Below are 15,955 nucleotides of genomic sequence, written 5' to 3'. Positions count from 1 at the left end.
AAAAAGAGGATCATTTCTTTTTTAGAATCTAGAGATAAAGGGTCTTCCTCAGTTTCAGAGGTCGTACAGCTGCTGCTTTGATGATGATAAAAGGAACTAAAAAGGAATTACTGATTCATCCAAAGAAAGCCATATAATATTTTTCTTTATGTTTTCATCCATTAAACAATAATGATCTAGTTATAATTCAAACATAGGACATTTTTAGATTAGTTAAACCACTTCTAACAGGTTCGTTTTTCCTAGAATATTATTGAAGTAATGAGGGGGGTAAAGACATCAAATTGGAAAAGTGGGGAATTTCTCTTTCTCATACCTTTTCTATTTAATGTGGAGATCTTTGTATAATCAGCTTGACCTAAAATATTCATTTTATTTCCTTTTATAACTTGTTGGAAGTTGGAAGAGAATTTTAGTTTGTTATTTTCTTTGTCTATTACATCAGTAGAGATACAATACCTCTCCAAATTGGCAAAATAATTATTCAAATTAAGAAGATGAATATTTTTCTCATTATAATTTAGAGTGCCTGATATAAGTATTTATGTTTAAGTTTGCTAGGAAAAGGAAAGTTATATCATAATTTATGATTTAATGGACTATATGCAGGGCTTCCACTTCAAAATTTAAAGTTTGAAAGCAGTGTTTACTGATTACAAAAACTGTGCTTCATTTTATGACTCTTGAATTACAAGTTTCAGGAAAATATTATCATGCTTAATGTTAACTGCTTCTCAGTTACTAAAAATTTATTCATATTTAAAAACAACTGCTGACAGGCATAGGTCATGCCTGTCATCCTAGTGGCTGTTACAGGACAATCACGAATTTGAAGCCAGATGAAGCAACTCAGCAAGGCTTTGTGTCAGAAGTTAAAACAAAACAAAACAAAAAAGCAGTAATAATAATAATAAAAGGGTGAGGAACTGGATTCAAGTTCTAATACCACAAAAACCAAAAACTAAAATAAAACAAAACTTAAATTCCAGAGAATGTTGCTAGATTACCAGTTGGAAAAGCAAAAACCACACTGGTATAATATATTCTATATTGATGCAAATTGAAATAACCTAGAATAAAGAACTCAAAGGAAAGCTCAATACTGTTCTCATCGAACATTTATTGATTATAAATAAATAAACTGTATTAGGAAGGTAAAGTCATTAACTGTAACATTTTTGGGTTGAGATTTAACTCAGCTTTCCATATCAATGGTTAGTTATAAACGTATTGAATGAAAAAAAAAAAACAAAAAACAGGTGCACTTTTGGCATAAGCCACCAAACAGAAAACACAGTCTTTTATCAGGACACTTTGTACTTTAAGGAGAAATGGATTTGAACCTTTGAAACATATTTTAGGCATCTGGCTTAATGTCCTTTTTCAGTCAGCTTGAATGATTCAATTTATTCAACTCAGTAAATTTCAAGCAAATTATCTGCTCTGTAGTTAACTTGTGATTGCAAGAAAGCTCTACTCTGGGACCCAGCTTAATTTCTAGGCACTCACAAGAGGCAAGGTCTCAAAATATATGATGAATTTTAGAGTACAATAACAGACTGAAGAAAGAACATAGGCTAAAGGAAGAAAGTTCTGTCTGTAGTTGTTTATAATCTTGAACAGTCCCAATGCTGAGGCATGAGAAGTAATCATTTAACTGAACAAAAATGAAGACACCTGGGTTTGCTTATATCAAGACTATGTAGTAAAATGTTAAGACATTGTTTTCACATACAGTAAGTCAGTCATTTATTTATGTTTTCACTGACTTCATCATGCCTTTAAAAATAAAACCTACTCCATTTTTAGGTTGTACCCAAATACATTACCATATATAGAAATTGGCTTAAAAATAATGTTACAAATTACCATGAGACAGCCTGGACAAGTAGACTGCCTTTGAGTAGCAGAGATATTTGGTTTTTGAAACCAAGAGTCAAGTTTTCAAGAAGGTCTCTGCATTCTGCAATGCACACAATGAATAAATTTTCATCAGAGGCAATTCCCTCTACTCTTACCACTTAATGGTCCAAATTTTTTCAGAGACCTTTCCTCACCACCGCTGTAGGGAGATAAACTCATTTCTAGCCCCAAGGTAAAAAAATCTCATGAGTCCAAACCCTTGACTGACCCAAGGGAACATAAGTCTCCTTGGCTGGCAAATGAGGATGAAGAGGAAGACTTCTGTTTGGTGATAGAAGGAGAGGATTCTACTCTTTCTTCTGTGGAATATCAAAGAGCCAAGCATCTTTCAATTCTGACGAAAACAAGGTTAAGGCTTACGCAGAACACATACTGTTATCAGAAACATCTATGTCTTCTTAATTCTCCTAAAATTGTGAGTTCTGTGAAGGAGGCGGAGGTTGCTGACACAGGAGGCAATTTTTCCCCCTACAGTGTGTCCTGGATGAGTGGCGAGGGCAGGAAAATCAAAAGGGTGGGATAACATACGGGAGTTTAACAAGGCTTCTTGAAGTACCATGACAGAGGTATATAATATGCAAGTATATAAAGGTATATTTATGACATGGATTGTAAGATATGATTTAGAAGATTCTGACATATGCTTACTGTGATCTTCTCAAAATGGTCAGAGTTGCTACCCGTTTCAATAAACAGTGTCATTCACTTAAATAAAGTGGCCCTTCAGGTAAATTCTGAGGAACATTTGGTCTTGGCATTATTTACTATTATTTATTGACATAATGATGTTTCCACAAACCAAAATATTTTATTACATATATAGCGGAACATATAATTGTATAGTATAGAAAATAAACTTTTTGATATCATTTTCAAATGCAAAACTAGTGACAAACATCTTTAGAAAAAATAATAAAATAGTCCTTCATTTTTTAAATTTCTTATTAAAAAGCATCAGATCAAAGTTAAGAATATGACATGTTATTAATGCATAGATGAGTTAACCATGAATAAAGTGAATCATCCTGGATATTTTAACAAATCAAAATATTTGAAATTTGAAAAGTCATATTTTGTCATAGTGCAATTGCAAAAACAATGCATTTATACTTTTTCATGATTCTGCTGTTTTGATTATTTAACATTTAAAATACTGTAAACCCAGGATATAAGCAACGCACTGCATACTTACCAGTTGGTTTTATGCCACTTTGTTGAATGCAGGATTAATATATTTGAGCTTTTTATTGCTTGAGTAGAAAGTGCTCATTACTTATTATTTAATGATAATGATATAGAAATTAAGAGCCAAGAAGTTTTAAAATGGCATACATCACACCGTGGTGGTGGTGGACTTCCTCAGGATGGTCTTGTGTGGTTTTGGCGCAGTGGGAGGAGGCACAGTTGCAGGTCTGAGAGGGGGAAAACTGCTGCTGTGGCTGATTCCCAGGCTCCCATTTTCTAATGGGAAGGGAGGGAGGTGGGGGGCAGAAGGGAGCGGCGGCCCTTGGTGCGGAGTCTTTCCTGGGGGATGGACAGGCTCGCTGTGCGAGTGGACTGCCCTGGTTTTCATGTTATATCGGTTGTCACAGTCAGGACAGTAGCCATGGTATTGTACTTTCTCATTAAACCGCACTCGTTCCCGAGGCCCTGCCTGGGGACACCTGTCTTTTTCAGGTCTATGCATCAGAGGCTGTAGTGAAGTCTTGTCCAGATTAAGACTGGGCATGCAGCAGATGTCTCCGTTTGGGATTTTGCTAGGTCCACAGGACAAGCCCCCGTTTCGCAGAAGAGTGCCATTGGTCTTCACAGGATGGGCAGTGGGCACCCCTCTCTGTGGGTCTTCGCACTTCACAGGTGTCAGCCGTGGTGGAGGCGGCGGAGGCTTTGGCTTTCTTAGGACTGTGAGGATGGCGGACGGGTGTGCCGGGGGTTTGATGAGGGGTGCGCTGGCCTGCACTTTGATCTTCTCTATGCTGGAGGCTGTGGTACCACTGGAGCTGCTGTTCAAGGTGTCCGTTTTGGAGCTGTCGGTCATCTCATCCTCCAGCTGCAGGTCGGAGGTCAGGGAATCAATCTGCTCAACAACCTGGTGGGAAGGACAAGGTAATTGTGTTGAAGAAGGACCCAAAGCAAGTAGACCAGAAACACATTGTTTTTTTTTTGTCTGACTGTAATCTGTTGTGGGACTTTGGAGTGATGAAGACTTGTGCATTCCATTGCTGTTTATAGTTTTCAGTCTTAACTTACAAAATAGTTATTGTCAAACGAAGTGCTAACAGTTTGAAAATACAATTTTACATCCCTAAAACACAAGCACTATGTATGCAAATTCTATTTCTGGATCTACGCTACCCACTAAAGATAGAATCCCAGTGCAAAAATGGAACTGATTTTTTTTTAAAAAAAGACTTCTGCTCAGAATGAAGAAAGTTACATGAGAACATTTCTTCCATGCTGCAAATGAGAAAACATCAGATAATCTGCAAAATTATAACAGTTGTGTTTCAGAAAATATAATGGCCCTTTTCATAGCCCATATGAGTCAGCTCTAGTATATGTCTCTGTCTTACTCAAAAATCTCTCCATCTTCAACTCTACTAAATCTCCCTTTGTATTTCTGTTCTTAAATCTCTTTGGTTTTCCTTAATGCCCTCATAATTGCCAGTCTGCTTCCTGCTATAGGACATTTGCACATAGTAACATCTCTTCTTGAAAGGCTTTCACCTTCCCTCTTTGTCAAATTAACCCCTACACATAGTTAGCCTTTTAAAGAGTCACTCGTGAACTAAGCCTTCTCCATCCTCAGCACCTATAGTTTATATTAATGTGTTAAATATTCCCAAGAAATCATATCTTTTATTCATAAAATTTAAAATTATATTTTGTCTGCACAAAATATTTCAATATTTCAATACTTTCAGTATTGAAATAATGTTTCTCAGCAGTGTGCATTGGTACATACCTGTAATCCTGCACTCTGGGAGGTTGAGGCAGGAGGATCACAAACTCAAGCCCAGCTGGGGCAATTTAGTGAATTAGGGAGACCCTGTCTCAAAATAAAAAAGTAAAACAGGGGTGGGGATGTAGTTCAGTGTGAAAGCTCTGGGTTTAACCCACAGTACAAGAAAAAGAAAAAGAAAAAAAGAGAAAAGAAAAGAAATTATGTTTCCCACATAGAACCTAATCTCAGACAAGAGGATCCTAGATTGATTTTTGTTATTTTCATTGTACTGTGATGGCCTAATACAGGGATCTGTACTAATAAGGGGCTTGAAAATATTTGACAAATAAGTGCCTTGAGAATTATTATTTTTTTGGTTCAAGTGTGAGGAAATATTCATTTTCTTATTTTGTTTTGAGAGGCATCATGATGTTCAAACTTGCTTAGTTTTTTCTAGAAGTTTAACTATAGGGGACTAGAGTGGGTAGCACATTCTCTAGCTGTAAGTCACATACGATTTGTAAAACTTAAAGTGGGAAGATATCTAATGAGCGAGAAGCACTTGTGGTTTATGGAAACTGTATGCATTATTTTGCCTGGAAGAGAGATCTATCCAAAGCCTTTCACTGTGCTAAGTATCTGCAGCAAAGAAGAGTAAACTCATTTCCTGGGAAGGAAGTGCAGTGAAAAACTACTGCCAAAAGCCCCGATGTTTTGGAAGTCCCTGACTGGTTCCAGTCTGTGCACAATTTCCTGAGTGCCTAGTGACTGCCAGTAAGACACAGAGACTCAAACACTGGCATCGTGGAGCAGGAATCTAATGAAATGGTCAGACCTCAAAAAAAATCCTCAAACACTTCATGATAAAAATGCAACCGCTCCAAGTGCTTGAAAGCATTCAGTGTTGACAAAGAAGAAAAGGACCCCAGGAGAGAGGTGCATGAAGCTTTCCTGCCAGCTGGCAGAAGAACAGGGATTCACAGCATCTCAGGAAAGAGTCTGATAAAGGTCCTCTGATGTAGTGAGCACTTCAGTGTGAGTGCTTTAGAGAAAATCTGTGGCTCAAGGGCACCATTAACCAGGAGGTCAGAGAGCAGTAGTAGCTGGACTGTGAGGACTGCGAGGACTGCGAGGACTGCGAGAAGCCCTTCACTACTGTAATAAAATATGATGTGGGTTTGTGTGTGTGTTTCTTTTTTTGTTTCTTTAAGATGTGATCTCACCAGGAAGGCCAGACTGGTCTTCAACACTTAGCAATCCTCCTGCCTCAGTTCTCGAATTATAGGAGTGTGCCATAACACCTGGCCCGATGTATTTGAAAGAGTTCTAGAAGTAATGAGCAAAGTAGTGTGTGTTTGTGTGTGTGTGTGTGTGTGTGTGTGTGATTTTCAGTACTGGAGTTGGAACTCAAGATTCCGCTGCCTCAACTTCTCAAGTAGTTGAGATTACCGACCTATACCACTATATCTGGAAAGTTACTATTTTTTTAAATAAATGAAGCATATTCTAACTAAAATATAGTGTTAGAAATTGTAAAGAAGCCCTCACCCAGACATACCTTACTGATATTACAGATACCAAAAAAAAAAGATAAAACTTTTACAACAACTTATATAACAACAAAAAAGGAACACCTAGTACTTACAGAGTAAGGAAACTTAGGCAAATAGAAAGTGTTTATACAATGAACAGATACCTCAAGACAATTGTCAAATACATTCCATACTAAAAGGAAATAATTACACTTGTTATATAAATTATGCAAAACAAAGTTGTAGACATTTTCAGCTGAGAAAGTCTAAGAAATTATACTTCATACAGCTCAGTATTGAATATACTGACAAATTTCATGTATGGATTAGGTCTAGATATTCCCCCAAAGCCTCATACAGTCATGGGGGGTGAGCCTTTCAAAAGTAAATGGATATATAATGTGTGGTGCTGGGATCAAGGGTTTATGATGATCAGTCCACTTATTGGTTTGGCATAGTTCTTGCTAGGATTAAGGGTATGAGTGTCACATAAAACATAAGGCTAATGTGCTCTTGCCTGGCTGCTTGCTGTGGACTACTTCTCTTCTGTGCTGTCCCTCTACCATGCCATCCTGCTTTGAAACCAGCTGTCTGTGGACTGAAACCTCTACAAACTGTGAGCCAAAAAAAGCTTTTCTCCTTTAACTTTGAGTATTGGGTACTTTGTCTCAGCAGTGAGAAATAATAGCTGAGACAAAATTTGGTACCAGAGAAGTGGGGTTGTTGCTGTGACTCCACCTGACCATGTGGTCCAGGAGCTTTCAGAACTGGTTTGGGGGATGAGTTTGTAAAGGTTTGGAGATGCCAGCTGGAAAAACAGCCCTGGAATACCTGAGGCTGTACTTGATGGGAGATTCTTGTCAGAGCTCAAAAGACTGGACTGTGATAGAAAGGCTCCTGGTAAAGGCCAGCTCAGGAAATTTCTGCTTGGAAGAAGGACTACATTGGTTGTTGGACTCCAGACAATGAGTTTTGTGCCTTGGCAGAAAGTTTGTTTGCAGTTTGCTCATGTCCAGAGACTTTTCCTGAGACTGAGATTAAGGCAATGGGTTAATTAATCTTTAAAAAGAAATTTCAAGACAGTCTAATGTAGAGACAGTGACATGGCTACTAATGGGGCTTTTAGCCAGATTTATGTTGAGCAAAGAGTCCAGCAGAATAATTCAAAATGTTGTGCTTGATCAGAAAGAAAGCTCCAGCAAAGTTGTGGTCTGCAAAATGGAACAGAGGAGAAATTGGTCCCTGAAAAGACTAGCAAGGAAAAGTCAAGTATTTCAGAAGAAAACAATAGAAAAGATGGTCAGGACATCACAAGAATCAGCAGGACTCTAGACTTTGCAGCCTCAGACATGCAAAGGTACAAGACTTCTTTGAAAGCCCCGGAGCACCATGTTCCAGAATACTAGTATTTGGCACAATGTCCTGTTGATTATGCTCAAAGCAGGCCGTGAGAAGTGCAGGCTGTAAAGTATAAACCTGGAACTGGCTTGCTTATAGGTGTGAGCCTGGCTAAAACCTATGTGCTGAGGTCAGAGTGACTTGCACCAAAATTCTGCTGCTGGAATTAAAACCTTCCTTACTAAAAAGACAAGGTTAATTATTAACCACAACCTATATTTTGTCTGTTCTCTTCCTAATTCAAGAATATTTTGTCTCTTCCTTTACAAGCCTTGCCAGCATCAACAATGTATCCCTAGCAACTAAACACAGCCCCTTTACTCTGACCTAACTGTGATGTCACCAATAGATATCAATGGCTTTGGCTGGACAGGGTCTTTTGCTGCTTGTTTAGCACTGATCATCATGGCTCCCCATTTCTCTGTCTCTTTCAATTTTTCTTTAACTTTTTATTCTCCCCTTGTGCTGTAGCACTGAGCAGGAGATTGGAACCCACTGCAGGGATCCCCAGTAGTGGTGGCCTAGAGAATTTGTTCCTCAGGATTGGGTTCAGAGTGCTCAGAAACCCAGGCACTTGACCTCTACAGGTAAGGGAGAAAGAAGCCTGGCTACTGATCCAACTGGTGGCAGACCCTGGCATCATCCTCATATCGCTGGTGTGACTGTAAATAGAATGCAAGAATTATAAGGTGAGAAAAGCAAGCTTCCACCCAGATTTCAGAAGAAGACCTGGAGGCCATGTGTGTGAAGCTGTGGGCAAGAAGTTGAAGGTACAGTGGAGATCCCAGAAATTTGGAGGTCAGGAACACGAATTTTCCAAAGAAAATTGCAAAGAGGTAGAAGAGCTCTCCCAAGAGAGAAGCCATGAGAGCTACATCCACCAGCAGTGCTGTAGGGGCACAACCACCCAAGCTCTTTGCAGTTCACATCTTGTCACAGATTGCCCTGGATGTGGACATGGAACGACAGGACTTGATTGCCTTGCTGGATTTTGGACTTGCTTTGGTCCCTTTCCTTGCCATCTCCATTTGTAACTTTTGGAATGGAAATGTCTCTCTTGTGCAAAGGAATGTTGGAAGTGTTTAACTGTCTTTTCCTTTGTACAGGGGCTTGTGGCTAAGAGTTAGCCTTAAGTCTCAGAGAAGACTTTGGACTTGGACTTTTCTGCAATGTTGAAACTATTAGGACTTTGTCTTGGAGAAGGACTAAATGCCTTTTTCATAAAGGAATACACATAAAATCTTTGAGAGATCAAGGGTTATGGCTTCCATCTAGATGTCCCCCGAAGCCACATGAAGTCTTAGCAACAAGAAAAAAATAACTAAGGTATTTCATTAAATGGAAAATAAAGTAGCAGAAAGAAAAGACTGGAATGCCACATGCTTAACACAGAAATTGGTAAAATATTTAAATAAAATATGCATTGATTATAAAAGGATAAATTAGTTATTAAATTGGAGTGGGTTCAAAAATATGAAATTAAAATACTTGGAAAATAACATCTCATTGTATAAGAATCAAAGTGAAAGCATTTTAAGATCATTGTATTCTTTTGTGTGTGAGAAAACTATTACCTATTTGATGTTGACTAAATTTAGACCCTATTAAGTCCAGAACATATATGAAAAAATTTAAGCAACTTCTAAAATAATAGGCTTAAAATTATAATTTCCACAATAATGTAAGTATTAAAAATGAACATAAAAAATTCAATAAATCTCTAAAAGGCAGGATATGAGAAAACTAAAAAACAGCATAGAAAAAAAACGTGCTGAATAAAAAATAAAAGAAATAATCTCATAATGATGTTAGCCACAGCAAATGTAAATTGATTAAAGTAATTTATTTTAAAAGTTGCCGGGTGGTGCACATCTATGATCCCAGCAGTCAGGAGGCTGAGGCAGAAAGATCACAGATTTGAGACTATTGTGGACTACCTTGTGAGCTCAAGGCCTGCCTCAAGTACAGAGTGAGACCTGTTCTCAAAAGAACAAAGATATTAAAGGGATTGCTGTAAGAGATTCAGGAGCCGTCTTTCTGCTTTGCTAGACTGAGAGTGGAGCCTCATCATATCCAAGTTAATGGCTGGAGTTCTGCCTATCCCTGTTTCAAGAGGAAGGGCGGGAAGGGCTGGGGAAGACAGTATACATTCTATTTTTTTCTTTCATTAAATTTATTGGTACATTTTAGGTATACAATACAGATACATTTGTCATTGGGAACTTGTACCTTTACCTTCTATATCTTGGTTCTTATTTATTTTTTTCCCATTTCCCTGCCTTCCCATCAACTCCTCCACCCCTCTCTACTGACAAAAACTTTGTTTCCATTTTTTCCTTTTCTCATATTTTTCCCTTCTTTCCTTTCCCATACCCCTCCCACTTCCCCCTACCCCTTTAGACCTTTTATTCCTATTTCACATTATCACTTAGACATTTTGATCCTTATTTACACTTTCAGTTTCTCACACCAGAGAAACTGCTCAGTATTTACACGTGTGTGCTCTTTTTATTTCACTAAACCTCAAAAAAATAGGATTAGAAGTACTATTTGACCAACTATTCCTCTGCTTAGTTTCTTCCCAAAAGAATTAAAAGAATCATACCACAGTGATATATGCACACACATGTTTATAACAGGATGGTTTATAATAGCTATAGCTTGGAAATATACATTCTTTTTTTTTTTTTTTTTTTTTTTTTTTTTTTTTTTTTTTTTTTTTTTTTTTTTTTTTTTTTTTTTTTTTTTTTTTTTTTGTTACCGGGGATCGAACTTGGGTCCTTATGTTTGCAAGGAACCACTAAGCTAAATCCTCAGCCCAATATACATTCTTTTTTATTGAAATGTTTCAGAAGCATTAGCCTTTATCTAATAACCCAAAGTAAATCACCTAGACACAAGGAGGGCGGGAAACATGATTTTATCTGGGGTTCAAGTATCCAGTAAAACTCTTTCTTCTACAAAATAAGGAAGAAGGGATGTTTCAAAGAAACAAGTGGCTTCTGAAACAGTATAACAAACAACAACAAAACTTACATGAAAACATACACTTACTCATTCTTTTTGATAGTATGGAGGGAAATCAATTTGAATGTTTCTTTTTGTATGTGGTACTAGGTATTAAACCCAAGAGGGCCTTCTTACTGAGCTATACCTGCAACCCTTTCTAGATTTTCTTTTTTTATTTTGAGATGGGATCTCGCTAACTTCCTAAGTTGCCCAGACTGGGCTCAAATTTTGGACCCTCCTGCCTCAGCCTCCCAGATGGATTTACAGGCACAAAACACCACATCCCACAATTAAAAGATTTTACTGAAATTTTTTGAAACTTTTAAAAACAGAGAATAGAATACATTTTAATGAGTCTTTATGTTGTCTCATTTTTTAAGATGCACATGTGGGGAAATTTTTCCCCCATCCTCTAGAAATGAGCTATATTTAAAAATAAACAATAATCATCATTATAATCAAGCTTGATGAAGAAAGTAAATATTCAATAGCTAATAATAATATTTTTAGCCAAAAGCAAGACAAAAATAAGTACAATTTGTCTTTTTTTAAATCCTGTGTTCAGTTTTATTCAATAAAGATTTATCATGCAAATATTTTTAGTCTGGTGTTTTATAAGACTTCAGGAATTAAGGAAATAAGATTGCTAGTTGAACAGGGACTGATCATATACATCTTTCTCTCAAATTCTCATTTTAAATAAAAATAACATCGGTGCAGTCCAGGAAGAATTCCAACTTCGAAAGTGGGATACAGACATGGTGGGAGCAGAAATCACACAGAAGTCAGAGGGCAGCATTGCTCCTCATGGGGCACAAACTTTTCAAATATTCTGCATTTCACTGTGCAATGAGACATCATGGTAATAACTCACACCCAGGGAAAACTGAGATTCTTGCTATTAGAAACAGAATCGTGACTTAGGGTAAGAAGAAGGCTCTGAGTATTGGAACAAAGCTTTTCTTTTCACTTGGGTGAAGAGAATGGAGTCCGAGCTGCCAGGCTGTCTTCCACATTAGGATCTTTCACATTTACCTGACATATTTGGAATATTCGGTCTTCTCATTTGTCCACACAGATGAGGAAACTCTAAAGCATCTACAGAAGAGTATGAATGAGGTTCATGAAATAACTGAACAAGAAAGAGCACAAAATGGAAATGCCAAGTGAATGGACATATCAACGTTGAAGATAAAGCTGTCATCTTTATTGAATTAAAGAGAACCTTGCAGTAAATCTAAGTGGATGAGCTAAGCAGCTTGAGAACATGAAGTATCTATAAAAAGGAACATATTATTATATTTTTAAATCAGCTGGGAATAAAAAGTATTTGGAATTTAAAATATAAATGTTACATTAAAAGGAAAGATTAATAGAAAGATTGAAAAAAATCTAACAAACATTCTCAATAGTAAGGCAAAAATATTTTTAAAATGAAAATACAAGTAGAAAGTTAAAAGATACAGGGCAAAACAAATGAGTCCTGGAACTTATTGAATGATTAAGGTATTGCAGAAATAAAAAAGAAAATAAATGTGAGATGGCAATAATAAAAGAAACAATAAAAAATTCCATAGATGACAACAGAAATGAGTTTTGGATAGAAATGACCAACTTTGTGCTGGTTAGAATAAATAAAAAGGAAAGCAAAGTCAGTCACCAAACAAATACCAGAAACACAGAAAGGAATGCAAGTAAAACCATCATCAAGGTTTCCTTGGGAAGAATGCATAATGCTTAGTAATTTATCAAGAATCTCAAAAATTCCTGGATAAAATTATTTTAATTTCACATCTATACCTGGATAAATTAACATTGTATCGCAAGAGCAAATTAAATCACTTTTGAATATTATCTACCTCGCAAGAGTAAAGTCCCTAGTTTGATCCCCTTAAAAAAAAGAATAAAGATAGTTTACTTCCTTTGCATCCATGCTTTAAAATTCAGTTAAGGACATATTCTTATGTGGTACATGAAATAAAAAAAAGAGGGGACACATTGGATGCCAGAAACATTATAACTCACTTAGAAGTTGAAAATTAATAAAATCATTTAAAAGCAAGAGCTGTATTATAATCCTAATAAGCACTTATTTGAAACTAAAATAAGTAAATCAGAGGATCTGAGAAAAAACATGGATTATCCTCAGATCATATGGCTTGAAAGTTGTCTCACATTAATGATAAAGAGAAATGACCTACTGCAGTCCCTAATGATGGTACATAAGAAGAAAATAATCTGATTCTTGAATTCTCTTTTGTGAAGTTGATGTAAACCGAGGAACAAAAGTTAAAGCTCTGTAAACATTTCCATGGGTTTGTCACCTTTTTACCACGGAGCGCTATGGAGCTGTTGGTTACTGATTTCCCACTTCCACATGTGGCAAGAAGAAAAAAAAAAAAAAACCTTAATTACTCATCTTCCATAAGAGAGTCACATGACACTCTTTTTAAAGAAGTACATAGGGAAGTACTATTAGGGAAACAAAACAAATAGAAAGAGTTATCTCCCTGGAACCAGCCTAGATATAGAATGAAGATGGTAAATACTTTCCTGAAGACTTTGGGAACTTGATTTGTAAATGAGGATGTATATGCATATGGCAGTCACAGCTCCCCAAAAACAATCATAGAGAAAGATGACACAGATATGGCTTTTCCTCATGCAAATTAAGGATGACTTACAACCTGAGGTGTGCAGTATGAAGGGATATGCAAGGAGAGCAGAGCAGGGAGAAAAGGTGCCTGGCTCTTTCCAAACCAGCCCATGTCACACCGTTCAGAAAGCTTCAGACATCAGATATGTTGAATGATAAAATTAAATTTGGAGGAAAAGACATTTTTTCATTGGAGACAACAGCGTGTGCAGTGGCATGAAGGTGTTAACTGTAATGTTTTTATGCGTTGGTCAAGAATAAAGCAAGAGCATGAGTATGAATGAGACAAGGCTAAAAGGGAGGGAAAGGCCAGGCTGCAGGGAGTCCTGTGGGCTGTGTTGGAGCTTTTAGACTGGGTACAATTGTTAAGATGAGTCCTCCGAAGATTCTGATTTATTGGCACCTTTAAAAGAACACAGGAATTTAGTGTTTTGACAGAGTGCAAAAGGATTCAGCATTTTATGTAGCTCGTTTCTTTTGTCTAATTGTTTAATAGGCGGGTTGAAAACGTGTGTGTATATATACAGCCCAGGTCTAAGTATAAAATTCAATTTTATGCATGATTAGCCCCCAAATATTAATAGACCCTGAGAGCCTTGAAAAATTACACAAATTACACAAGTTTCAACAGTTTTTTTTAAAAAAAACCCTCAATTTCTAAACTCTACAATTTGTCCAAGATGTTAAATTTTTTTCTTTAACTGTAATTTAAACACCAATGCATCTGGTTTCATGTATCTCACTGTCTTGTACAACTGTAAGAATTTTGGAGCTGCTTCTGAAAAAAGAAAAATATCCAAAGTTATACAAAATTTCTAATTGCCATGTGCCCAAGTGCTATTGTTTAGTATAAGGAAACATGAAGCACTAAGGGAGAATGTAACATCAAAACACAACTGAGTTCCATGGCTAAAATGTAAAGTTACTATCACTTCAGGTAAGTCCCACACTTCTTTGTTTCTCACTTTTGGTAAACCGAGGTATTTAAAGTCCTTTCCCCTGTACCAACTATTATGCAAAATAGCAGAAATGTCACTGCTGACTTTTATTACTGTTTTCATAAGATTTCATTAACAGCATGCTTTTACTGAGGCTTCCTGTAAAGTGTGAAAAAAGAGACATCCTTCATCCTAATGGTTTTAACAGCATAACAGACATAAAAGGCCCATCTACTTGTATTTTTTGAATAGACATTTCAAAATGATTCCATTATGTTAATCATGTTCAGGAGGAGGCTGTAACTTAAACTAATGGAACTGTAAATCTTAACACAATCTTATAGCTCTCAAAATCAATATATTTTTGCATTTGTAAAAATGTAAATGATAACAAATACAAACCTCTGGTTGTCTGTTATCTTTTCAATGTTAAAATAGCTCAATAAAATATATTTGCAAGCCTTACTAGTAAGGTAGCAAGAACAAAACTCCTGTATATCCAGTCTACTCTCTCCCATTCAATTGATTTTGTGCACTGCAATTGGAGATAACATTCTGTAAGTATGCATTTCTCCCAAACATCTATAATATATATTATTCAAAACCTTTCAATGCTTTCCCAGTGCTCTGCAGATAAAAGCCAACTCCCCAAGACTACAACAAACCCAGAGTCCAAGTTCTGCTGTCCACATCACGGGCTCCTATTTCACCCAGTGCTTAGGTAGCATTTAGTTCCTACCTCTGTGCCCTTATGCAAGTTATCTGTACCTCAGCTGCCTCAATTCTCAGTTTTCCCCTACAGTGTAAACACACACACACACACACACACACACACACACACACACACACACACATGCTGTCTTTCAACAATTAGCCCCCGTATCCTTCTTTCTTCTTCATAGTAATCTTCCTGACCTACCTCAGCTCGGTTATACCCTAGAGTCCCTGTGAGCTTCCTAGCAAGCATCACTCTGTGCTGTGTGAACTGATCATTTAGCTCCTTAAAGTTCATCTTCTTGACAGGACTGTAACACCCCAGACAGTAGAGTTACATGTGTCTTTATGTCTAGAACAGGAATACATATTGACTGAATAAATGAAAAGCACAGATGAATGAAAGAATTGCAATAAAGCATTTTACATCAGGTACTCATTGCTTCCACTTCTGTATATGTCTATAAACTTTTGAGGCAATCAATTTGGACTATATATAAACTGTATTTATAACATATTTAATATTATTTACAAACACACACACTCACATCTTCAAGATGCATATTTTCAGAAATAGCTCTCTCTTTTAGAGGGAAGATGTATAAATGATATACTAAATAAACCTATAAGATATAAAACAATATAGTTACATTTAAATCACCTTTTTATATTCTCACTTTCTACATCTTATTGATCTAAATGTTTAGTATATAGTGTAGAGGAGTTTAATAATTTATACTATTATATGATTGACTTATCTTAGAGTCTTTGTAGAATATTAAATTACTTGCAAAAAAAGATCAGAAAATTTTATTTATTTTCTTTCTGATACCCCAAGCAA

At 36.5% G+C, this 15,955-nt stretch overlaps 1 protein-coding gene across 3 annotated transcripts in view; it reads right to left on the bottom strand.

Annotated features, from left to right (window-relative positions):
- Prr16 (proline rich 16) overlaps positions 1–15,955 on the bottom strand; it is a 144,961-nt gene that overhangs the window by 107,575 nt on the left and 21,431 nt on the right. The window contains exons 1-2 of one of the 3 annotated variants that reach the window (XM_010638188.3): positions 4,889–4,923; positions 2,954–4,012 (exon numbers count right to left, since the gene is read on the bottom strand). In XM_010638188.3, the coding sequence (XP_010636490.1) occupies positions 3,257–3,961 (705 nt within the window). In that variant the 5' untranslated portion in view covers positions 3,962–4,012; positions 4,889–4,923 and the 3' untranslated portion in view covers positions 2,954–3,256. Of the gene's footprint in view, positions 1–2,953; positions 4,013–4,888; positions 4,924–15,955 lie in introns of those variants that run through there. The other 2 variants (XR_002025835.2, XM_019209615.2) reach the window with 2 other exon arrangements.

The sequence above is a fragment of the Fukomys damarensis genome, unplaced genomic scaffold, assembly GCF_012274545.1.
Source record: "Fukomys damarensis isolate Sample0158 unplaced genomic scaffold, DMR_v1.0_HiC HiC_scaffold_9, whole genome shotgun sequence".
NCBI lineage: Eukaryota > Metazoa > Chordata > Mammalia > Rodentia > Bathyergidae > Fukomys > Fukomys damarensis.
The sequence above is the reverse complement of the archived record's forward strand: the minus strand, read 5'-3'. Positions and strand labels throughout refer to the sequence as shown.